Source organism: Chroicocephalus ridibundus, chromosome 5 (assembly GCF_963924245.1).
Source record: "Chroicocephalus ridibundus chromosome 5, bChrRid1.1, whole genome shotgun sequence".
NCBI lineage: Eukaryota > Metazoa > Chordata > Aves > Charadriiformes > Laridae > Chroicocephalus > Chroicocephalus ridibundus.
The window spans coordinates 34,328,192-34,354,358 of record NC_086288.1 but is presented as its reverse complement, the minus strand read 5'-3'; the positions used below and the strand labels follow the sequence as shown (position 1 = coordinate 34,354,358).

General features: G+C 50.1%; 1 protein-coding gene across 1 annotated transcript; it reads left to right on the top strand.

Moving 5' to 3' along the window:
* The first annotated feature begins 11,149 nt into the window (after positions 1 to 11,149).
* On the top strand, positions 11,150 to 17,639 carry PPP1R3B (protein phosphatase 1 regulatory subunit 3B). Its single transcript, XM_063336918.1, has 2 exons — positions 11,150 to 11,221; positions 14,168 to 17,639. The coding sequence occupies exons 1-2, from the start codon at positions 11,208 to 11,210 to the stop codon at positions 15,057 to 15,059; spliced, it is 906 nt and encodes a 301-aa protein (XP_063192988.1). The 5' UTR covers positions 11,150 to 11,207; the 3' UTR covers positions 15,060 to 17,639.
* Positions 17,640 to 26,167: the final 8,528 nt, after the last annotated feature.

Here is a 26,167-nt window from a genome sequence, read left to right as displayed (position 1 = left end):
ATGCCAAAATATCTGTGGCGCTAGCTTTTTTGTGAGTCCTTAAGCTTAAATGTGGTCCATCTTCCCCCGCACCCTGTCTGGTAGGGAGCTAAGGCCTGAGGAAGAGAAGAGCTAGACAAGCCTGTAGTGATTCCTCTCCAGATTACTTCTCCAGCCAGCTCCATTTGCAGATCAAGGATTTCCTGAAAAGGCGGCAGTGTCTTTGTGTGCAACGGTGGCATTTTTTCCTTCTGTGAATGCGTCTGGTCTCTTTTTGATCTCGCATCAGTTTTTAGCATCCACAAGCTTCCGTGACAGGGAGTTGCACATTTTAGGTACACCTCCTTTACAAATGGAAAAAAAATTCGAGTGGTCTAATGCTAGCAGCTGATGGGATGACAGGGTCTCTGATATAATCTTCATTCACGTAGTTGGTCTTAGACCGGAGTGAGCGGTGAAACAAACCAGCCAAACTTATTTAAGGGAACAGCACAGACAGCAGCTGAGCGTGTCATGGGTAACAGCGATGCCCAGCACCAGCCCATCTGGGCGGCAGCGGGAGCTGAGGCAGGCAGGAATTTGCAGAGGTGCAAGAGCCACATGGCGTGCTGTGGGCAAAGGTCTGTGAGCCAGATCCCTTGCACACAGCCCACAGATAGGCTTATTTGCTCTACGCAGAATAAGATACCTCTGCACTGGGAAGAGATTCATGTGTTTACCTTAGATTAGGATTAATTGGCTTTCGCATATTTGATTGCTTCCTACAGATTAGGACAATTTTATATTAGTAATAAATCAATTAAAGGAAAGGCTTTGCTCTGAGACAGTGTAGTGAGCTCACGCTCATCTACTACTTCCTATCCGCAAGAGCTTTGAGACCTTTACTAAACCATTTTGAGTCATCCTCATTTTCTTTCTTTCTTCCTTTCTTTTCCTTCCTTCCTTCCTTCCTTCCTTCCTTCCTTCCTTCCTTCCTTCCTTCCTTCCTTCCTTCCTTCCTTCCTTCCTTCCTTCCTTCCTTCCTTCCTTCCTTTCCTTCTTTCTCTCCCTCTTTCTCTTTCTTCTTTCTTTTTTTCTTTCTTTCTTAGACACATAATAATGGATTTCATACCACACTGATGTATGAGTTCTCCACGTCTTATCTGCCTCCCATCATTCTGTACTTGCTCATTTTATCACATACTCTTAATTTTAAGCACTGTGGTTTTTCCTCTGAGAGCCATGGTCCCCTGAGATGGGTCTATGAACTCCCACAGAGCACATCAGGGTGATCAGTAGCCATCAATGCTTTCAGGGGGCAACAGTTTCAAATGGGGACAACAGTTTCAAATGGGGAAATATAATATAATCATTTAATCATGGACAGCTTTATGTGGAAGAGAGGTTTGGAGGTGTCCGTCCCCTCCCCACTCCTCATGTGAGGGCCACCCTAACTGTCAGGCCAGGATGTTCAGGGCTGCATGCAGGTGAGGCTTGATGGTCCCCAAAGACAGAAATGCCACCACCTCTCTGGGCCATTTACTGCTGCCCCATTCTTCTGGAGCAGAGTGGTTTCCACCTATCCCATCAGAGGTCCCTGTGTTGCAGAAGTGCCTGTTGGCTCTTGTCCTTTCAAGGTTTGGCTCTGCATTCTCTGTTTATATCTCACGCAGTGAAAGATGTGTCTGCGGCCCCATCAGCCATCTCTCCTCTGGGCTGAAGAAGCCCGGCTACCTCAGTCTCTCCTTCTACACCATGTGCTCCACACTCTCGCCAACCCGGTGGCCGCTGCTGGGCTGCAGCTTGTCACCATTTCTCTTGTACCAGGAGCCCAGACTTGACACAGTGCTCCATGCACGGCCTCAGTAGTGCCCGGCAGTGGGGAACACAGCCCTGACGATGATTTAAGAGCCTCAAACACTGGAATGACCCGGAAAAGGCAATTAAAGCTGGAGTGCGGTGCAATGCCTTTGACATATCACAACAATGCCTTCTGATCGTAAGGTGATAACACACCCACAGGCAGAGTGGGCTGCAAAACAAAGGAAGTCCACTCAATAAATAGGATGCATGCTCACGCAGATAAGAAATGCTGGGGCCAGCAGCACCATAATAGGCAGCGCTCAGGCCCGTGACAGACTGCCCGCTGCAGCGTCCATACCGGATGGAGACATTGCCTGCTCTGCAATGTTGGTGTCAAGCACCCGCCCTGCCCTGAGGCAGCTGCTTCCAACGCTTTATCTAGAGATTTTTTAAAAATATATTATTTAACTTTAGAAATCTCTACGGTTAGCTTTGCACTTAAGTCTTAATTTGCAATTTATGCTTTATATTTTCTATTACAAACTGCATATTGCAGTTATGTTCAAATATTTATTGCCATATAATACATAAATACACATTTTCATATTTATGGGTGTCTAATGAAACATACGTCTCCCCCCTCCCAACACCATTACCCAGACTACAAGGCAGCAATGAGCCAGGAGTACTAATGAACTTGGCTCTCACCTGGTATGAGAGCTGAGGCCGAGAGCAGCCAAGCACTGACACGTGGAGCCAGCTCCATGATCAAAGCCCCTGGGTTAACCAGGGGCCACCGACTGCTATTTATAGCTGCCTTAGCTCATGTTTAAGCAGAGGCTTTAAAAAGCTTGGGGGCAGTTTGGTTGCCAGGATAGTTCCATCCTGCACGTGTGGCACATAGTTCCTTGCATGAGAACGGTGCAAAGCCCAGATTGTGCCATTGCAGAGCCTGGATCAGGCCCTGGCTGTTGAGGAGGCCACAAACAGCTTGGGTTAAGCTGTTAATCAAATAGTACTTGATTATTTGATTTGATTGAGCTAACTTTGCCTACCCTTTGGAGGATCCAAGCAAATCCCTTACCTGAGCAAACCCCCACCACAACCACAACTCTAGTGGCTGTGGGACTGGGGGCTACAAAGGTTGTCCCAAAACTGTCAAACAGCTCAAATCCAACTTACATCAGCAACGACCTGAGCTGCACTAGGCCTTGTAAGGGCTCTTATGGAGGATCCAACTAGCAATGACCTTGAGGGAGAGGAAGTCGGAAGCCTGGACTTGAAGTCATTTCAAGATCACACAATCAACAAGAGCTGAGAAAGCTGGCAGGGTTTGAGGTGGGTCAGCCCTCCATGGGGCAGCCAGCCTAGATATACAGCCCTTCTCCAGGATGTGACAGCACCTTCCTGTCTCTGGGATGTGCTGCCGACGAGACCCAAAGCTCTCTGTGAGTCTCAGATGATAAGGTTACAGAAACCACCTTCAGAAACACAGTGTTTGGTCTTTTACAGGCTGTCACCACAGTGGGAGCCTGAACATCACAGGAGACCCAGGAAACAGGTTCTGAAGTGACCCTTACACAAATGGAAATAATCAGTGCAGAGAGTTTGGTATTGCCTGCAATTTTTCAGCATTGCACTATTAGTTTTGATGGAGTGGTACTGCACAAAATTGGACTAGTGCAGTGGGGATCAAAGTATTTTTGAAAGATTAGGAAAGATGGCCTATCAGTAGAGACCAAGTGGCATTTGGCTTTCAGAAAAAACACCTGAGTTATCATTGCAGTTCTGGAGGTATAAAAAAATCAAAACCTAAAACAGATCAAAACCTGTGGGACCATGTTTCTTTTTTCTCTGCAACTGAGGAGCTCAACAGTAGATGATGTTCTGCTCTCTGAGCTTATTTGAGCGTAGGACGTAACATTGAACTTTTGCATCTTTCCATACAGACAGATTCTTAACCCTCGCATGCACATCTTTGTGCAGGAGTGTGTCCATGCGGGTGTATGTGTATGTGTGTGCCCATGCATACGTGAGAGTCACACTGACGCCACGTTGTTGTCCCCTTGCACAACATGCGAAAAAGCAATATTGCGTTCACTTCCTGTCCCAAAACCCAGTCATCCGAAACACAGTGGTCACCGGGGGATGTTCAGCTGCTATGCACTATTGCACCTCTTCTAGATTTGCCTCTCCTCCATCGGAAGCAGCTAAGTCAGCAAATCCCATTCCCAGCCTACTTGTGATGACTTTCAGAACCATCGCATTTATTCAATTTACTGATTTTCCTACAGCCCCTGGCTATTGCTATTTTTTTTTTCCAGCTTTGCTGGTGCCACCTGATTCAGATATGCCAGTCTCCCATCTTACAAAGCCAGCAACCTTCTCCTCCATCTGCTGTGTTTGCACCACCTTGATCTGCCTTCCAGCACTTTAACTTCTGCTCGGGAACAGAGGCATCCAGGGAAACTTGATGGACACTAAGCAGTTTGTTTTAATTTTGTGAGGGGGGTGCATTTTCTTTACGTTGGTTTTCAGCCACTGCAGGATCCCAGCGGTTGCTGCTCAAGGCTGGCAGCACCCTTCTCTTCCGCATGCCATCCCTTGTGGCAGAGGGAAGCTGGGCAGATCAGTAATAGGAGATGAAAAAAGACTAGAAAAGGAGGGATGAAGGAGACAGCCAAAAACGCTCACAGGCTCCATGGCCTTGGGACATGCACTATTCCCAGCTGTCAGCCCTGGAATGCTGCTTATCCTACTGTCCGATGGTCTGACTTCCTCCTCCTCGACCAGAGCCAGCAGCAGCCTTCCTTTGAATAACCAGCCTGCTTTCCAGATCCCGTCAGAGCTATTCCCGACCCGGGTGTGTCTCGTCTGCAGGCACATTTCCTAAATTCTGCCTTGTCCAATCCAAGTTTAGAAGTCCTTGCTCTGGTGCAAAGATGCTGCGCATAACCGATCCCTGCCAGGTGCAGATGAGATTAGCTCAATCTTGTGAGATCAGGCAGGGAGAGAGCTGTCTCTGCAGGATCCCGAGCACTCAGGAGAGGAGGCAACGCCAACCTACCTGCAGACAGTGGACTGACTTACTTGTATGCACCAAACCTGGGATCTCAAGTGACCTACTTAGCGGCATTTCATGTGCAACTTCAGAAGCACAGGAGCCCCAGAGGTGGGTACTTTTTGCTAGCCGTCAGTTTCTTCAAGTTTCTGGATAATTGGGTAAATCCTTGAACATCACCAGTTTTTTGGTTTATTTGTTTGGGGGTATTTTTGTTGGTTGCTTTTGGGTTTGTTTTTTCTTTCCTGGGATTAAATTAAAACTTCCAAGTAAAAAGGCCAGGTTACACTTGAAAAATGTTTTCAAAGAATGCAAAGGCTGATGACAGGAGTAGCTCCAGGTGTCCAGGTGACCTCCTTCCCCACCACCCTCCATTCAGCTCTTGCCTTTACCGTTGACATTGCCTTTGAGATACAATTTAAAAGTAATCCATCTTGTTCCTGCTAATTTTCAGATTCCCTCTATAATGAATGCACAGAGCATGGACAGCAACAGATCCCATCTTTCATTGACACTAATCTTAGGATGAGATACTGACAGAGGCTCAGATGAAGGGCATGAACCCCTGAAAGGACCTCAGGATGGTATTTATTATCAAGAACTACATGCACCCTTCTGTTTGGCCTTTTCTCTCTCAGCCTTCATCAGCATACAAGTGCCTTTCAGGCAAAGCACAGTCTCTCACGCAAAGATAAGCCCTCTGAGTCCCCAGGCCTGGATACATGCAAGTTCCCAAGACATGTGTCCCGCCAAATAAGGTTTGCAGTCTTTGTAGGGCACCAAAGTTAAAACTTATATTGTTTCACTATGACTTGTTCCTCTAGGGCATATCCAAGTCCAGCCAGTGGGACATATGTATGGTGCAAACCAGGCAAGCTGTCAATGCAGTTGGACTCGTTCAGGCTGCCTGAGAGGAGCTGAGCATCCCTCGGTCTCTGCAATCACATTGGTGTATCGATGGAATAGCCCCGATTCCTCTTCATATTCTTGCCCCTCCAGCCCAGCCCTTGCTGTCCCTCTCCTGCAAGGGCACACTGGGAATTTGTAAGATTTGAGGTTCTAGTCCAGGGTGTGTGTTTATGCTCCTTTTTCCCTTCATGTAGGAGGGCACATATTGTTTACAGACAATTTTATTATTTTTTTTCCTACATTGAATTTTCTCAACCAGGTACTTCTTGTTTCAAGCAAGCAGCAGAAGTCATGGAAAGCCACTGTGTTTCTCTGCACCAACTAAAGTGTAACAAAGAAAAGTTTCTAGGAGATCAAGCCAGACACCTCCACAGTGCATGTTCAGTACGGGAAGTGATGCTCCCAAGAAGAAAAAGTAAGGATGGGTACACAGTTGTTGCACTGATGTGTGCAATCTTGGGGCAGACAACCAACCTCCTTTCTTTTGCTATGATTTTTCCAGGACTTCACTGATGGGAATGAAATTTGTAGACTGCATGAAAGCAAAGTCTTGGAGCAGCTCTCTGAAAAGAACATCATAGATGCTGAGAAACCAGGAAGTACCCTTCTCTTCTTGGAGGGGTTTGCCCAGTTTTGGGTCCCAATCTCTGGGGAAGAGGTTGTTTTATGGTGGTACCCTGCATACAGTGCCTCACCTTAGCACGGCTATAACATTTTTACAAGCACATTGTATGCCTGGCCAAGGACTTACTTCTTTGTTGTTCCTGCCCACCTGTCATTTGGTCGCTCTACTGTCATTTTGTCTCCTTGTGCTCAAAGGAGCCTTGTCTCCTTTGGGCTCTTCCTTCACTGGAAACACATTCCCTTTTTCTCTGCGGGGACCAGCTTTCCTTAAGGCTTATAAGGCAAATTTGCCTTAAGGCAAATAAGTAGTAACTTACTTGCATTCATTTCCTCCCCCATAACCTCCCTTTTTTGCAAGGATTTTCATGGTCTCTCTTGCTGGGAATTTTTATTATTAAGAACCACAGTTTTATACTACCCAATCTTTTTCGACAACACACAGTACCAGACCAGGCTTCGCATCTGTCCCCACACTATCTTCTCTGTGCACGCTGGGCTGGAAGGGAAGGCGACATGTTCTGCAGCAGGGCAGAGTACATGTTCCTCGGGGTGCTTGACCATGAGCGCATATGAGATCCAAAGGGAGCCATGCCAAGGTAAATATCCTAACTCAGGCCTGCAGCCAATGTACTGAAGTAACTCCTCATTTCTGTACAGAGCCAGGAGAAGAAGGGGGGCTCTGCCTTGGAGCACAGGTCCCCAAAGCGCAGTCAAGAGCCTTAACAGAGAGCAGGATTCCCTTTGATAGTGGGGCACATTGAATGCTCTTTGCTTAATTTGCTGGGATGGCCACAGGAGTTGGAGACCTATGGAAATAAAATAAGGGAATCCCATCACCTGACAGGGCTTCTTAAGTCCTTTCTTTGGTGGAGCTGTGTTTGCTGTGACCCAACAGGAGCTGGACAGGGGCCTGGGACCACAAGGAGCTCCCAAGCAACACACGTCAGACCTCAGTACACAGCTGCAGCTAAGACTGATTTGGCTGGTGAATCACAGAGCGAGAGAAGCTTTGTTTCCTACAGATTTCTGTCATGTTGTCCCTCTCTTCTGCTTTCATTATCCCAGCTTTCTCCACCGCTCCAAGACCAGCTCCGTGACACATGCTATAGCTGGCCAAGTGCCTGTCAGTGCCATCTGGCCAGCTGGTGCAGACACTGACTGGCCAGTGGGACACCGCAACCAAGTCCCACTCCACTTTTGCTCGGTGAGGATGTTCACTGGGTCTCTCCCCACCAGCTGTTGATTCTCACAAAACTTAAAAGAGGTCTGTAAGCTCCCCCCGTCAAGCGTGGCTGAAACCCACCGGTACATCGAGAAGGGACAAGAGAGGACTGACGGCCAGACAGACACAGACATGGAGACATCCTTTCTGGATGATGGTACGTCATGCCGCTGATGGCCATCGCTCCTGGGGCACTGCACTGAACTGGCCTGGCTGCCTCTCCCGTTGTACCCCTGTGCTGCCCAAAACAGCCTGTGTTGTTTCGGTCAGGCTTTCCTCCCTGACCACATGCCCTTGATGACAAAAATTTTTCCAAAATTAGTTTCTCTCTTTGCATTTTGATATGAGGCAACATCTGATTAAAATTGCTCCAGAGTTACCCTCACAGCCTTGTCATAGGTGGACTTTTAAAATAAACCTTCCTCTGCTTGGTGCAAGCATCGCGGCCTGGCTCAAAGGCAGCAGCAGTTTCTCAGCCCTGACAATTTGGAAATTGCTGGCAAGCACCAACGTTGCAACAGCATCAGCCGCACCACCATGGCAGGCACCATCTGCCTCCACGGGCTGCTGCAGCGAGCACAAGGAGCGTGGCACCTTTGCTGCCACCCCAAGGACTTCCAGCAGCCAGGGATGGAGATCTCGCCCCAGACCACACCACTGGGCTCTCTGGACAAGCTGGGGCTGCGGTTGGGTGTGGAGGGAAGTGCAGGGAGACGGCGCCCCTGTGCCCATCGGCAGCGATGAGGGATGGCAGCTGGGCTGGTGGGGAGAAGAAGGTAGCAGGAGGGGGCTGCTGATCTGGGAGAGGGCACAAGCGGTGGGATGGGATCTGAAAGGCCCCTTCCAACCTACACAATTCTATGGGTCTATGATTCTATGGCAGCAGCCCCGGCGCGGCTCCCTGGGCAGTGCTGTTACATCAGCTGCCCCAGTGGTTTACAACACTCGCCCTTGAGCCTTGGCCCTGCAGCCTGCTGCGGTGTGGACACGTTGCACAACACCCCCAGCCCTGCTGCCCTTCCCTGACGGGGCTGTCCGGTGGCCAGTTGCTGGGAGGCTGAGCTGTTGCAGCATCCTGCTGGTTCCCGACAGGGAGGAGAAGATGCTCCATCCACTCCTGCCTCTAACAGGGCACCAGAGAAGGTGGCAGGACCAGGAAGGGTCCCCAAGGACCTACTCAAGCCTGCTGGTAGAGGTGGGTCTTGAGGGAGTGTGGTGGGGAAGGAGGGCTGACCCACAAGAGAGATGGAGAAGCTCTGCCTCCCCTCCTGCAGCATCCCAGGGGTGCAGGAGCCACCACATCCTGTCCCAGAGGGCCCTGGGGTAAATCCTGAAGCTGAACTAGGAATAAACCCCAGACCTGATGGAAGAGTGGGACCCTCCTTCCAGAGCTGTCTATCATGGATGGGACTGGTTCTGCAACACTCCCTCAGGGAGAAACACCCCTGGAGCCTCTTCCCCATGCCATGGAGCAAGCTCTTCCTTGTCCCTCATCAAGGCGGGAGGGGTGTAAAGCTGTGGGGAAATCACAAAGACCACTGTGCAAGGACCCAGCACAGAGCTAAATATAGCCACTATCTCAACTGCCCAAAGATAAGAGCCTGTGTCCACAGCCCGCCACAACGCCCTGCCCTGGCTTCCACCTACCTTTGCTTTGGGAGCAAACACAGAGCAGCAGTTGTGAAACACCCTGCCCTGCTCATGGCAAACAGGGCTTGTATCTCAGAGCAGAAACGCACCCTCAGCCACCTCGCATGTCTTCCTTCCCTGGCGCTGGGGGGGCTGGCCGAAACCCACACCACTCAGAGGCTAACCGCCATCTCCACCAGCACCTCCGTGGTACTGAGCAGCAAGCAATGCACAGGAGAAACCTACGTCAGGGCAAAGCAGTAAGTATAAGTCAGGTCGGGGCTTCCCTATTTTTGGGCTCATCCCGTTAAACTCACCACTTCCACCTGAATCTCTCTGGTGTCCCAAGATCAGTGGCGCTGAGCCAGGCAGCGGTGGCCCTGCCTGGATAAGGGGAGGCAGCAGTGGAGAGGGCCCATGGGCTGTGACCACTTTATTGTGTCTCTGCCTCTTGCTGCCAGGCAAATCGGAACATGGTTCCCTCATCCCTGCTGTAAACCCCGTCACTAAGTCACACGTGCTGAAATCCCACCATACCCTCGGCACATAAAATATTGCTGGAAGTCTGCAAGCCTCCTGCAGTAGATACACCTTTCAGCTCTCTCTCCCCCATTTTAAATCTTATCACTGCCTTTATCTGAAAAGGGCTTTTAAAACAAAAAAACAGCATGGGTTTTTTTCCCCCCTCAACAAAATCGTTTTGCCTTGCAGAGTAACATGTTTCTGAAATGGCAGCTTCCAGCAGGAAGTCTCTGGCTTTAACAATAGCTGTATGTGTTTCCACAAGTTAATTGAAAACAAATGTTGACACTTCAGTCCTGCTTTTGTGCTCTCTCAGGGAGTCGAGAGTGAGCAGCACTGCTTGCAGCTGTGCCGTTAGAGGCCAGATGTGGCACAAAAAGAGGAAAAGACTATTATCCCCACTATTGCCGTGGGGAGAAGGTAGATGCACCATCCCCACCTTGCAGCAGGCTTTACAGCCTCCGCTGCTCGCCCAGGGAGGCAGCAGTTGTCCCCAGAGCCGCTTCCCTGCCGGGGTGGCCAGTTCTGTGTCCACCTTCCACGTAGGGGAGGACACCGGGCTCTGCCGATGCTGACCCAGGAGCCCTCCCGGGGAGCCGAGACAGGCACTGGCAGCAGGACCCCTTGGCCCAGTCGGCCCTGCAAAGCAGCAGGGGTCTGTGCCAGAGCATCGTGTCGCCCGACAGATGTTTTCAGGGTGCGGGAAACACCTTCCCAGCTGTGCCCAGACAGGGGCTCCCATGGGAAAGGGTCTCTGTGACAGCTGTGTTTCTTTCTACTGTAACTCACCTCTATGAGAAAGTAATTTTTTTTCCACTCCACACTTACAGATATTGTCTGGAAAGAGGATTTTGGAGTATCCTCTGGCGTTTTCTCCCTAGCACCATCGGGCACTTTGGTCACAAGTCGTGGCCGTGTGAGTAGCCCTCCTCCCCACCCGTCCCGGCGCACCCAAACAAGATCAGTGCCCCTCAAAAAGGCTTTCCTGCCTCAGGAACATATTCCTGCAGTTTTCGCCCTTATCTCTGCTCATTTGCGACGTCCGCCCCGCCCCGCTCTGTCCTCCTGGGCCGGTGGAGACAGCACCGTGACACCGGCCAGGGGCTGCGAGCATCCGAGCCCTGACACCGTGCCGGTGCCTTCTCGACAAAACAAGGGAGCCCTGCTGGGGGCCGGCTTGGCGAGGTCCTTCCGCCAAAGGACAGGGTCCCCGGGGTTTGAAGCCGACGCCGGGTCGGGCAGCGCCGCCCGGTCCCAGCTCCCCCCGCTCCCCCCGCGCCGCCTCCCCCGCCCCTTCGCGTGCCGGTGACCGGCGTCCCATTGGCCCCCCGCCGGGCTGCGAGCGCGCTGATTGGCTGCGGCGCGGGCTGGCCGGGCGGGAGGGACGGGGTGGTGCGGGCGGGCGGGCTTAAGGTGCCGGGTCCGGGGCTACTTGGACGGCGGCGGCGAGCTGGGGGGGAGGGCGTCGGGACCGGCCTCATGCACTGCACCAGGTATGGCCCCGCCGGGGCGTGTGTCCTGCTGCCGCCGGCAGGAGCGTCCCGACCTGCTGCCGTTTGCCTTCCTGCGGTGCGGTGCTGCTACCCGGGGGGCGGGGGGTGCGCTACACGGGACGCCCCAGGCTTAGGCTGCCCGGGTGAGCCGGGAGCGGTGGCGATGGGGCCGTCCGTCTGCCGGGCTATGCCCTGCTGCCTCCCCCCGGGCTCGCCGGGGTGGTGGCGGGCGGCTCGGCGGGGTCGCGTCGGGTTTCCAGCGCGGGTTTGGCTTGTAGAGCAGAAGGGACGGGATGCAGCGGGGGGATCGTACCGGCCGGACCTCCCGTGAATGTCTGTGGGAGCTGCCGTCGGAACAGCTCGGCCTTTCCTGAAGCGGAGCAGAGGAGGAGGAGAGGGCAGAAAACCCGAGCGCTGCTTCATCCCGCAGTGTGTCACCTCTAAAAACTTGTGGCTTTAGCAGCTGCTGCCCGTCCAGCCCTCTGCAAGAGGGTCCCCTGCTCCCCAGCAGCGCTGGGAGCAGGGTGGAGGCAATCGAAGGGGTTTGATACGTGTAGCTGTAAATAATTCCTTTGCTCTGACTTCCTTCTTCCTAGAAATAGAGGACGGAAGTGTGAGTGGTGACATTGCCTTCTGGAGAGGGTAAAGCTGCGGGAAGATGTCCCCAGGCAGAATCTGGTCTGTCCTCCTTTGGAGAGGAGGGGGAAAGGAATGGGCCCCTGTAGCTGTGCAGGGCTGCCTGCCTTCACCCCTTGCTTCCCAGAGCTGCCTTCCCTGTGTGCGCTCTCAAAAGTATTTCCCTGCTGCCACCTTCAAAGCATCTGAAGTTCAAGACAGCCAATGCTAGCCCCAGAAGGGAGACCTTCCTCTGTTAGCTGTGAGTTGGCCATCAGCAGGCTTTCAAGAGCAGAAAGAGGTGTCTGGGGTATCAAATGAGCTGAAAAAAGACAGTTCGTAAAAGCATGCAGCTCAGCCTAATAGTAGGTACGAGAAGCTCTTACTATTGTTCTTAGCTTGGAAAAAAGCTCCAGGTAATGCAAATCAGGCTGGATATTTCATGCCTTCATTCTAAAAATGATGAATAACCAATGCTTACTAAGAAATATGACTTCTCAGCAGTTATGGGAATTCAGCTGAATAAATTTTCCTAGGAAAAGATGCAATGCAGATGAAACTGGCCCAAGTAAGGCAGAAGCGTTGGAGGCTGCATTAGTTTAAAGGAGGAAATGACCTATATAAAGCGTGTGTGAACAAAAACTTGGCAGAACCAGGTAGGGATGAGCAGAACGGAGTTAGCAGACAGGTGGATCTGCTGTCTGTCTTGTATAGCTGCCCTTGAGCGGGAAGGAGGCAATGCAGAAGGAGCTGGCTGGTGGGTGTGTTGGGAAGCCAGCCTTGGCACATGTGCTCTGAATAAACAGATGCCCCTGCTGAATGGGTGCTGTGAGAGCCCGCTCAGAGCTGCTCTGTTGGTGTTGCAGGGTGGGGAGTTAAAGCACTGAATTGGAGAGCGTAGTTCTTGCTTTTTCTTGGCACGGGAATGACGATCAAGTACTAGAGCTGGCTGTATGTGGCTTTGGCAGCAGGAGCTCTGCTGTGTCATGTGGCTGCTGCTACTGCTGCTGGCTTGTTCCGCTCCGTGGGGTGGGAGCAGCTTTGGAGCCTGGTCTGCAGCCAAACAGGGAATTTTTATTAAGGGAATACTCTGTGCTTAAGGTCAGCTGTAACGCAGTTGACTTAAGGGGAATGTGTATGATAAATCTGTCCAGCAGTTTATCCAGAGACAGGCCAAAGAGATTCTGCCAATTGCCTTCAGCCTAACCTCAGTGTAAGGGCAGGAGCAATAGGTGCGATGGTCTGGGAGCTGCCTGGCTGCAGAGGCAACTCCAGGGCTATATCTGGCAAGATGCTGGGTGGGAGCTGCCCTGGAGTGGGTACACGGAGAAGAATGGTGCTGTATCCCCGGAGGAACAGGCTGGAGGCAGGGAGGCTGTGGTGGAAGGGCACACAGCCTGTGTTTTCCTAGGGAAGGACTTGTTTCCAAAGGCTTGGTCAACCTTGAGTAGGTGAGTTGTGTTTGGCAGAGCCCTGTGACTATATGGATGATTTCCCAGAGGCTCAGCATGAGCACAGTGGAGGCTTGAGGGGTGAACTCTGCACTGGAGGTGGAATCTGCTGGGCCATCTGAGCTGACATGTGTTTTAAAGTGCAGTAGTGGGAAGAAAGCAGCTCCTCTGTAGGTGTGGAGCTATGTCAGCTGAGTCTCTACCCTGCTGTTGTATCAGACTGTCGCTCTCCTTACAATACCACTTGCAGGCATTTTAGATGGAGCAGTTCTGGGAGACAGTGATGAGCAAAGTATGAAGCTCAACCAAACAAGTGCTTTTTAGCCTCTAAAAATACCAGGTATTTGGTGTTTTATGAAAGGTGAGGTCAGTTGTGTACAGTGGCTTGTGACAAACTGAGTTCCTGCCCCTACAAAAGCATCCTATGCCCTGGGCAGAGTCTCTCCTGGAGGAAGGGGAGTGCAGCAGGAATAGTGCTTTATGTAGCATTGAGGTTTGATAACTTCTGGTTTTTGTGGACATCAGCAGGACTGAGGTGTGGGCTTTGCTTTGGGTCAGAAATGCTCTGGAGCCTGCTATTGCTACCTTAGCAGGACAGTGCTTGTGTGTGCCTTCAAATGGTGACTGTCCCTGCAGCAATTGGAAGAGATCTTTAAGGGCACAACAGGCTCTGGTCCTGCCACTTCTGCTGTAGCACGTTTCTCATGGTGTCTGTAAATCACACCATGCAAGTACCTGCCTTTAAGCTTGAGGGACTTGTGGGGTGGATGGAAGCAAGTTTCTTTGAAATGGCTGGTGGGAAGTGGTGTAGCATTTCTCTGTCAAAAGTCATATTAAAATGTCTCTCTAACATCAACTGACCCTTCTTCTTATCTTCCAGAGTATTAGACTATTTTCCTCACAAACAAGCAATGGCTGTGGATGTAGCAATGCAGCTCTACCTGTGCTCTTCGCCCTTGCGAAGAGAGAAGCGTGCCTGCAAAATTGCTCCGAAGCCAAGCAAGCCGTTGCGGCCCTGCATCCAGCTGAGCACCAAGACCACACTGAATGGGCCAGAAGAGGCAGCAAACTCCTTCACACACAACAAAGTGAAGAAGAGGGTGTCGTTTGCAGATAGCAGAGGCTTTGCTCTGACAATGGTGAAGGTGTTTTCAGAGTTTGACGATCCGCTAGATATTCCTTTCAACATCACTGAGCTGATAGACAACATTGTGGGCCTGACAACAGTGGAGAGAGACAGCTTTGTCCTGGATTTTGTTCAGCCCTCTGTGGACTACCTGGACTTCAGAAACCGCCTCCAGGCAGACTGTGTCTGCCTTGAAAACTGTATGCTAAAGGAGCGATCCATTGTGGGAACAGTGAAGGTAAAGAATCTTGCTTTTGAAAAGACTGTGAAGATCAGGATGACATTTGACACCTGGAAAAACTTTGTAGATTACCCATGCCAGTATGTCAAGGATACGTATGGAGGGTCAGATAGGGACACATTTTCCTTTGACATCAGCTTGCCTGAGGGAATTCAGTCCCACGAAAGAGTTGAGTTTGCCATCTCCTTTGAGTGCAATGGGAAGGTGTACTGGGACAGCAACAGGGGCACAAATTACAGGATCATACGGTCAGAACTGAAGTCTGCCCAGGAAGCCATCTGCCCCCCCCGGGGCCCTGACTTCGTCAGTGCCTTCGACCAGTTTGGGAGCCCTCGGTGCTCCTATGGCCTGTTTCCTGAGTGGCCCAGCTATTCAGGCTATGAGAAGCTAGGGCCTTACTATTGACCCAAGGACGAAGTCCTGATTTGACTAACTGTTGCTGGCATGTTGCAGGCCTCGGAGCTGGTCTGAACATGAGGTGTACGGAAAGGTGGAAGAAATATGGCTCCACGTAGCTCTGCATAAGCCTCCCAGCAAAACCAGATGTGCCATGCTCTGCTGGCAGTGGGCTTATAGTCAGGGAAGCATCTCTGGCGTAAAGGGCTGCCTTCCCTGCCTCAACTCGGATAACTGGCTCTCCGGATGCTCAAAGGACCAGGAGCCGTTGCTCGTGTGTCTCTTCAGTGCTGCTACTCCTTCCTCTTCTATAAAGCTGCTAGTCTCCAGGGAAACACTACAGTGCTTATATTGTCTGTCCAAGCTATGTAGTGGTGGCTGGTTTGTATTGCTTGCCTAGTGTTAAAAGGCTTTTTCAAAATATGTTCTAGTATTAATTTTTAGTAGGCTGTACTGCAGCTGCAGGCTTCTCCTTGCAAAGCTAGCCCATGCCTGTTGGGAAGCGGAGTGGTTGGCTTGCAGGGAACGGAGTCCTCTCCTTGCACGCACCCTTGTAATGTGAAGTCCTTCCTACTGGAGGCAGAAAGGGTGTTTTGGAAATGAAAATGCAACTGTGGTGACAGGAAATGTGGCCCTACAGCCTGCCATATTAGGAGACGTATGTGCCTGTGGGAGAGGATCTGATCTGCTTAGTCACCAGCTGTTTTATCAGCTGATCTTGAAAAACTCTCATTAGACCCTTGGTGTTACCAAAAATAGAGATCAGCTGTAGCTATGTGGTGCTTGTAACACAGCTGTGGGTTGACAGCCTTGACTGTTGCCTTCAAAACCTTTCTGTTTCATTGATCACTTGTGATTGAAGATGCTTTTTCTCTGTGGACATCTGAAGTCAGCTGTTGGCCATGCTGGGCCCTGAAAATACAGTTTTTCCTCCTGTGGACTGTAAAACAGGGCTTTGTCCAGCTGGGGACCCAAGTCCTGTGCAGGAGGCTGTGCTCAGGTGTTGCAGGAGCTAAATGCAAACGGGCCACATGGCTGCTCTTTGATGTGTCCTGTTATAAGATGACTGTGTACCTACTGTGGTGGAAGTGCCTTGACTGAGAAGGGGGTGGTGCGTGTGATCCCAGCAATGCTTTGGGATAAACAGGCTTTGGAAATTATGTTGCTTTTTAAAGAAAAAAATCTCCTAATGGTTTGTTACTCTGTGGCATGGACTGCTTGGCAGCTAATGGCATGGCATTGATCACATGTGAGGCTGTACTGGATGAACATCAATGTGCTGGGCTTCCATCACTGTTGTAGCTGCCATTTCAGCCTGTAAATGCCCAAGCTTTGCATCTCTGAGTCTGTAAGTGGCTCGCCCTACCTGTGTGAAGGAGTGTGAGATGTGGGGTTATCCTGACACCAGCCTGGATGTGAAACAAATCACTGATGTGAGCCATTCCTATCTTCAAAGAGGTGGCTTGTCTTCTGGGCCTGTGCTGAGGTGGCCGGCTTGTGCAGTGCCAAAAAGCCTCACAAAGCTTTCTTGCCTGCTAGTTGAGCAGAATAACTTAATCCCTCAGCTCAAAGGGAGGCTGCCAAATAGTTTGTAGAAATAGAGGTCAAGGGAATCTTACTTTTTGTAGTGCATAAGCTTTATATAATTTTGGGGTGCCTATAATAGCCTATGGATGGGCTGGAGAGAAACAATGGGGTGGACTACTTAACTTTTTAAACCTAGCTTTTAATTCGGGAGACTACTGTATAAAATACTTACAAGCTGTTTTACCCTAACCTAGAAGGGATACTATGATCACTGTTGGATGCCAAAAGGGACAAGAAGAGCTTGCAGGAAGAATAGCTAACCTTCAATTGCTGCTTTTTCAAAAACATCAATGTGTGTCATCACTGTGCTTGATCACTTAGCCCAGGCGGTAAGTCTGCTTGCTGGCCCAGAGCTCATCAGGCTTGGTTCCTCTGTTCAAGAAGCTTCCTGAGTCAGCCCTTATAACCTGCATCTGGTCTCCCTTGAAGGGACTGTTGCCTAGCTTGGCTTGAACCTGGCTTTAAACTTAACGCAAGTCTGAGTGACACTTCTTTCTTTCATTTAGTGTATGGTGTTTAATGCTGTAAGACACTGACTGTAGAAAAGTCATGTTCTCCTGGCATGCTGTCATGCCTATGGAGAGCTGTTTGTGGGCTGAAACAAGGCATGTATGTCTGGGGTGCTGTGGATGGTGCTATCTCCTTATGGGCCTGCTCATTTCAGGCTGTGGATGGGGGTGTGCTTAGGGAGGAACACGAAAGATAAGCTAGAAGAGCAATGCCATAAGTAAAAGCAAGGCTGGGAACTGACTATTTGACCAATAGCGGTTTAAAAATATTACTTGTGGCCTTTCCCCTTTTCCCTTTTTCCATTGCCAATGTGAACATAGAAGTGAGGGGTTGCTGTCCTCGCTCTATGCCTGGAAGTGCCTTGTGGGGTGTTTTGCATGTTTGTTTTTAAAAGATATTTTTGTACACAACATTCAAATGGAAAATGCACTTTATAATTGCCATGTAATGACTCTTTTAAAACTATGGTTCTGTTTTTATCTGATTGTTAAAATAAAGGTGGAACAAAATGTTGGCTGTGTACCTTTCCATCTTATTTAAACACCCATGGGGCTGGGGAGGTGATTTGGACACGGGACCAGCTTCCTGCAAGTGGCCATTGGCAGGGAGGAGCACGCGTCCACAGTGGCCTCCACTGCCTGAAACAGGAAAGAGCTGCCTTATTCCTGCTGCCTTCCTGCCAACACAAATGCTTCCAGAGCCTTCGCAGCAGTGGGAAGGAGGAGAGGAGCCAGGCCCTTGTCTCCCTGCTCTGAAGTTTCTCTGCTAACCACTGTGTTCCTGAACTACTCTTCACTCAGTTCCCTGTTTGCAGTGCCAAGAACAGCCTTTTCAGGTTTTTCCGCGTTTATTTTAGGTCAGTCTTAGTCCTTCCCCCTACCTGGGTGGGTCTGGGATCAATGCTTTCTCCCTGCCTGGGTACTGGGGTGTAATGGGTGCTAGGAGAGGTGTTGCACTAGGAGGGTCAGGCTCTGTTCCAATACCAGGATCAAATGAATGTCAGACCCTTCTTCACCTCAAACTAGTTGTTCCTGTTGTTACTGCAATAAAAAGCACTGGCAGGAAATGTGCCCCTTTACAGGAAGGGAACAACTCTGGTGCAAATGCCAGCCAGGGCTAGTTTCAGGATTTGACCTGGCTCTGATCACCAGCGTGATGTCCTGAAGGTGTTGCATTTCAAACAATCAACTTGCCTGAGTTGCGTGGGTTTTTGCCACTTACAGATAAGAAAAGAAGGGAGGGGGGAGAGCACAGGTGGTGTTGGTGTGGGCTGGCTTGAGGGGCTTTGCAGGCAGTACTGCCCATCTTGCTGCACAGCCTTGCAGAGAGTGAGCTTAGCCCTTGCTCTGTACAGAAATGAAACTGAGCACCTTCTGGCTGTGGCTATTTCTGAGTCTCTCGCTTTCATAGGATGAACTGTCTTCCCACGGTGTTTTGCTTTCTGCAGCAGCTGGGTAAAGTAAAGCTTTTGGTTTCTCAGGTTCCTTCCCCCAGCCTTTGCATCACAAAGCTGAGCATGCTGACACAGTGGGGTGCAGGCCCTTCCAACAAGTCGTGAAGCTGCTCCCCTCCACAGAGATATTTGGGATCTGCATGCACCTGGGTAAAGGGTATTGAATGGTGTTTCCTGCTGGTCTGTGGTGCTTCCCTCCCCTGTGGCTCAGGGGAGCCTGCACTGGTTGTCACCCACTGCTGTTTTGTGCCCAGAGGCCTTTCTGGCATGGTCTTTGTGGCGGGATTCTTCCAGGGGTAGCAGATCTGCCCAAAGGTGGCTGAGAACTGCTCTGCAGTAGGAGTGCTTGGATACTGGGAAAGGGAACAGCACAACCTGAAGGGGGGGAAGAAGTTATGTGTGTGTGACTTCTCACATGCGGGTGGGTAAGAGAGAAACCCTGCATGTAATCTCCTGCCTGACAGCAGTTATGCCATGAGAAGTAGCATGAGGCAAAGGGCTTAAATTTCTTGGCAACCATTTGCCACCCCCTTTTCTCTCCGAATTCTTTGTCCCTGCCACATCTAACCAACTGCTGTTAATCTGTAGCATTTTTAATGGTGCTTTTTATTTTCTTTTGATCAACCACACAACACAGATCTCTCTTAAAAGGCTATCTGTTTTTCTGGTTGCAGAGGGAAAAACCAAATATTTTTTTAAAGCTATTTGTGCCCCAGCACATCCCCAGGTGATTTGGGTGGCTTGGTCAGGGCTGCTTTCATATTCGAACCCTGGCCCAAGGTCATGAGTGAGACAACTGCATCAGCCATTTCCTCTAACAGTTTTGTGGCCCAAACCCCTGTGTGATGACAGTTTCTGTTTGACAGATAAGGAAGTTCAAGCTAAGCCTGCTGACATCCAGGGCAGCTGAGATATGTGGGCATTAGAAGGGCCAAGAAAGCTCTTGGATTTCTCTCCTAATGCCCATGCGTTACTTGCTAGAGCACACAGACATTGCAATTACTGCTTCTGTAAAGCCCTTAGTGGCAGGTGTGATTGTGCACTTGCTGTGTAATATACAGAGATTCCTTAGAGTGCTCCTGGCATTCCCCTCACCCCCAGCCTTTGCTCTGAGGCTCCCAAACCTCAACCCTGAGGGTTTTCAGTGCTACCTCTTGGCAGAAATAATTAAGCTGGGATGTCATGTTGACCTCAGATGAGGTGTTTGGAGGTTCAGGTTTCCTAAGTCTGTGCTCCATGGACAGCTCTATTAAGGAGAGGGGGGCAGGGGTTCCCCTGGTCCATATCCAGCTCCCTTTGCCAAGCGCGATCTCCCACTGATGTGGGGATGCTGTCCTACAGGGGAGCAGCTCTGCTGAACCACTGCCACCACAGCAGCCTCATCTAGAGCACATTGGATTGTGAGTCCTGGATGCGGTGACAAAGGCAGGATGTGGGTGCTCTGCACCTGCATCTTGGCAGAACAGGGTCAAAACTGTTTAAGAAATTTGTTAAAAGTAGATCCAAGCATGCTAGGAAGAGCACAGATGAGAGTTTGCTGCTCTTTTCCCATTCTCATGCTTGCTAAAAGGGTCCCTGCTAGGGAATATGGGCTGCCAGAGTTGTCCCCAGCCTTGTCTAGCTTCCAGAGCTGGTGATGGGCTGAAAAAATTTACTCTTTGAGGCTGCTCATGTATTGAAGAAGGTCCTTGAGTTCAGGTTTCAACGCATGCTTAGCTCATGGCCCTGCTTAATCAGAAAGTGAGGCTCTGTTGCTAACTGAGCATCAGACAACAGCGCGAGCAGAGCTACAGCTGAGACACGTGAGCCTGAATGTGGGGCAGTGATGAGCAAAAAATGTAGGAAATCCAAGTGAGGCTGACTGCTTTCAAACCCAACGAGGACAGTTCAGCCTGCTGTCTGGCTGCGTCTCTGTACAGATGCGGTATGAGCACCCCGAATTCTTGCCTTAGATGTTTGCTGGGCCAGACTCCGCATGGGGGATGCTCTGTTGAAAAACTGCCCACAGCAGGGTAAGATGCAGAGGGTAGGAAAAACGTCTCTGCCAAACCATGGGAGTGTAAATGCATCCAGATAGTACTTTGCTGCTGGAGCAAATTTTTATTTGGTGTTAAACGTAGCTCTTACAGGCATGCAAAGTGGAGAGTGACCTGTGGAAGATGTGTTTGCCTTGCTTAACACAGGACAACAGGAACGTAAGAGGGGAGAAAGACAGAGCGCGTCATTTCCCAACAGCAGTCAGCACTTCTTCTTCGGTTTCCCCTCCGCAAACTGTCAGCAAATAAACCTCACTAAGAGACTGGGTCTCTGGGGGGACGTCTCTTGTCCGCAAGGCAAGGGATAAACAGTGCTTCCTTTTTGTCATGTACCATGGGGCTTCCATGTAGTGTCTCCCTCATGCTCTACAGCAAGGCATTGCCCTTTGCTCTTCTTTCTTACCGTGATGCTGTTTCCTCCACCACCAGCGTATCTGTCACCAAACTGAACCGTGAGTTTGGTTTCACAATGTCTTCCGCAAGCTTGTGTGTGGTCTGGGGGCAGGAAGGGCATTTGTGTGCAGTGGGAGGAGGCTGCGCTGAGGGCACCCTGCACCCCTGGGAACAGCACAGAGCTTTGCCATAAAGCCAGCAGCGTGGGGCTGGGTTGCGATGCTCCCAAGCTCCCCTGCTATTTCTACAGACTTACTCCTACTGGGCAGTTCAGCTGGCTCTAAATTATTGCAATAAAAAGTATTTATGTCCTTGTCTCTTTTTAATGGAGCTAAGCTTCAAACCAGCTGCTCTAGCCCTGCAAGGTTCTGCCGTGCTGCAGCCAGAGAAGCAGCCTGGCCTGTCTTTATCCTCCCCCTTGGAGGGTTACTGTGCCAGACAGTTAGCTGTCTTTAAAGACATGTTAATGACATTTACACAAGGCTTAAAAAAAGAAAAACGGTGTCTTTGTTGAAAAATAATTGCAGCTGGCGTGTTCCTTTGGTACAGATAAGTCAGAGCAGTCACGGAGTTAAGTACTTTGGCTCCTGGGACAGGGATATGGGCAAGGCCTTCCAGCCCATGCATTAGTCACAGAGCTCCTCTCTGCTCCCATGCTGCTGTGTAGTCTTGGGGGGAGGGAAGGCTTAAACTTCATAACCCAGGAGAGTAAGCTCAAAAGAGCATAAGAAAAGGGTTCAGGATAACTCCATAAATGCTTTTATAGCTTCCAGTTATTTCTGGTGTGTGAGTCTTGTTGAGACCATGCTGATGTCTTTATATTTAATGAATCCTAGATGTCTGCTCTAAGCAGGACCACTCACACAGCTAGGTGGGGTCACTCGAGGCCTCATTTATGTGGATGCTGATGACCTCAATGATGGATGTCACCACATCTCTGTGCCCTGTCCCAGGGCTGCACTGCTCTTCTGGGGAAAAGACACAGTTCTCAGGAATCAAAGCTCTGACCAATGTTGCAGTCTTGCCAAACTAACCTATAGCCCACCTCCCAGTGATACCCATTGAGGTCAGCCTGAGCAAACCAGAACCCAATTTCCTTCCCAGCACTCAGTATTCAGCAATAGGGAACTAATGATCTCCTGCACCTGCTTTGCATCTTTATGGTCCCTGCCAGAACAAAAATGGAGCATTATCACCAGAAGCGTAATTCCTCAGTGTTTGTGTGGTGACACTCCAGCACTATGGAGACAGGCACTTTTATAGGAAAAAATATAATAGCCCTCTCCAGGCTCACTCAGGGTTTTACAACCATTCCCCTTTCACACAGTGTTCCCCTGGACACCTGGCAGGTGGTGCTTCTCCTGTATTTCCCTACTTGCTGTGATTTATTGGCATCTGGGTGGTCATCAGAAATGCAGAGTGTTTCTTCATCTATAAGCTCAGCTGAATGTGTCCTTGATGGCATTGCAAACCAGGATTAAGGGCAGCTATATGTGATGTGGTGACAAAGACCGTGAGTGGCACCTTCCACCCCTCACTCAACAGCACACTTGGTCACTGGGGTAGGATATGTTGGAACAGGTCTCCCTCTTGGGCTGAGGTCTGTCACAGCCCAGCTTTGCTTTCTCCAAGAAGCTGTCTCCAAGCAAATCAACTCACAATAGGAGGCAAAATAAAAATAAATAAATCTATTGAACCCTCCACTCCTCCGCGGTGGCTTCTGCAGGAGAACTTCACTTCAGAGACCAGAACAATCGTCACTTGAATGCTTTATAGCCATGCAAGAAATTATAGCAGACACACACTAACTTTTAAGTTGGTGGTCAACAAGATTTCTTAGACAACCAATGAATCGACACACAAATCTTTCAGTGCTTCTAAATGCCCTGCAATAACAGCCCAATGCTGGTAAACAGTGAGCCGTAAAGCCACCAGGGATGCACTCACTGGGGGTTAATAGCAGGATGACTGAGCATTTTAGTCATTTTTCCTTTTTTTAGATTTGGTGTTGCTGCAAGAAAACACAGCTTTTGTTCAGGCAAGCTGTCTTGTGAGTGCTATTTCTGCTAATAGGTATCCTGTTTTACTCAAAAATTGAGTATTTATTAACAGTTAAATACAAAAAGCTTTTGCCACTACTTATCTGCACCAAACTGGATTTAGTGTTTAACCGCTAACCTCGACAAATACTGGCACTGCACACATGACTTGGTGGCCCACTCTGAGACCTGGGAAAACCATGGTACTCTCAGGCCACTTAGGACCCTCAGAATCCAAGTCTGTCTTTGGGGCTGGGCACCATACTGAGATGACTCCAGCCGGCAACTCAGGATCACTTTGGAGAAGCTGGGAAGGAAAGCAGAGTTATCTCCCTCTGAAATCAGAGCAACATGTGCTAGCAAGGAAAGAAGATCTCTGAGGGCCTTGTCTTGGCCACAGTAATGTCTGTAGCATGCAACTGTTCCCTGGGTGAGGGGACCAGGAGCTTGCATTGGCCATCCTCCTCTGGAGCACTGGCCACATGGAGCAACTCAGCTGCGCTGGGAAAAGTTCACCGTCAGCCTTAAGGTGACTGAATAGGGAAGCAGGACCCTGGCCACTCAGCCCCCTTTGCCCCTTGCCTCTCCTCTTCCTGGAGTAATTTCTCAGGATGGGGGACAGGACCCTGGTTCCTTCAGCACCTGTTGGCCCACATGGCCTGTCAGGGGACAGCCCATACCAGCACCACTTGCCCTCAGCTCCATTGCCAAAGACATCAGAGCCCATGCTTACGCACGTGGAAGTCACACAGGGAAGGCACAGAAATTCATACCAATGATCAATTATTGAGCTTACGTTAAAAACACAGTATGCTCTTTAAAGGCCGTGGAGAGACCCAGCTGGTTACATGAAATCTACATCTCTTGCTACCTGCCAGCAGCTGAGCAGTGGTCCCCCGAGTCTGCATGTCCCCTTCCCTGACAGATCAGGTAACATGGAAGCAACACTGTCTTCTCCTCTCCAAGACTGTCCCCTGTCCCAAGAGCAGAGCATTGACCTGCCTCCCAATAGCCAGGCAGATCCATTAACAGGCAGAAAGCACCTATGAAGTTACTCTCAGGCTGGTGTGCTTCATGTCATGCGCAGCGGGTCCTGTGCTGTTCCCCAGGTTGGCTCCATGCAGTTGGTTAGAGCCAGCCCTTCACTTGCCTGCAGCCTGGACTATTCACCTGCAAATGTCTACTAGACCGGGTGTTATTTCTGAGTGCTTGTTGCAACTTGTCTTGCTGCTGTGTAGCTGTCTTGTAGGATGTGTCTCAGAAGGCACAATGAATCAAGTGGGGTCCTTTCAGCACAAGCTATGATTCTCACATCATCCCCCTGGTCCAGCAGCAGCATCAGCTAGAACTGACAAAATAGCTCTTCGGTTTGCTAGGCTGACTTGTGGGTGCCAGGCTGGAGAAGGCCAAATTCTGGCTACATTAACCAAATAGCCATATATAATATAGCCGTATTATTATAGCCAAATAGCCATATAACCCACCCCCAAGCAAAACAATGGTATGTGGGAAGCCATGGCTTCAGGTCATCTCAAGTGAAGCTAAATACGCTGTGTAAAGATATAGGATGGGCTACACTCCTACTGAGGAGAGGAGCCCAAGTCACAGGGAGGTGGCATGACCAGACCATCTGTGACCTCTGTTGTGGAGTGGAGAATATGGTCTCATGTTGTAGGGGCTGGGACAAGACCCTTGTGCTGGATTACACAAGTAGGCATCAGAAACACACACTCTTCTTGCCTGCTGTGTGCTGGAAGGGCTAAGTCCATCAAAACTGCAGCTGGAGTATGTCAGCTTGGGAAAATCCTGCCTCAGGGATGAATGTCTGGGATGAGAGAGTGCCACCATGCCTGCAGACCGTGCCAAGCTGAGCCAGCACAGGATCTCATGTTCGCCTGTCTTATTACAGCCAAGCTCACACTCAGCATTAAAGCACTGCTTAGATAATCAGAGGTTGCAGTCTCACAGCCACACTGCAGAAGGTGCAGCTCCTTTGAACACCCCTCAGCTACCTCCCAACTTGAGCCATGCTTTTCGTGGGGCTGGGAATGAGCAGCTGGTCAGCCCTGACTGATTCTCTTTGGCTTCTCCATCTTGATGGTCCCTTTGCTGAATGGAGACAGGATGGCATTCTGGCAAGGCACATGCAGTTATTCGTCTTTTCTTGCCATCAGCCAGCTTGTTACAGTAAATCCCCCCAGCAACGACAGGCATCTTCCCCCCATCATGGGTAGGAAGAGCAAGGGAGAAAGAAGGCCTCAGCTCAGCTTTCTAATTAACAAAATGAGAGATCTGACACAGTCTGGAAAAAGCACCCAAATGGCAGGACCCTGCAGCTCCACCCTCAGGGAATTTGCATTTCTGACACTGAATCTGCCTACTCGAGAGAATACGCTTCCAGGATCAGCTGCAAGCAGAAAGACTTTTGAGCCAGTTATGAACAACTTTAAACAAGGCTCCACCCAACTCTAGCTGCAGCCAAACAAAAGCAAAGGCTTTTTTCTTCTGAAATACACAAGAGGTCATAAGCTAGCTCAGAGCTGTATTTTCAGCTCTGACGTTGCTTTTCAGCTCTGCTGCTTGTGTTCGTGCTTGGCTGCTTCTCCCTTTCCAAATTCCAGCAGTGGGTTGCCTTTCTTTCTTTAACGAGGTGAAGAAGGAAGAAGTTTGGATATCGTCTTACAGGAAAAGAGCAGATGCAATTTATAGCGTCTTGCACCAAGGGATCACTGAGAACAACTCGGAGCCTCAGACTCAAACCCATCTGAACCTGAATCAGTAGCCTAATTTTTCTAAGGTGTAGATGACCCAGCAAGAGGAATGGGTGAGGAGTGACCAAGGGGTGTTCCCAGTGGCAGTACAGACCCTGAGAAAAGAAAAGATGGGCAAATCTGAACCCTGGGGAGAGTCCAGAACTCAGTGTTTTCCATTGATCGGAAAGAGTGATCACTTCTCAGAGGAGCAACTGTTTGGTATGGAGCAGTTCCACGGCCCAGCAGACCAAGCTGTAAATAGAGCCCCAGGGAACCAGACCACTCCGAACTGGTGCCATTATTGAACTGTGGGGATGACTAATCATCCAAATAGCTTTCTCCAGGC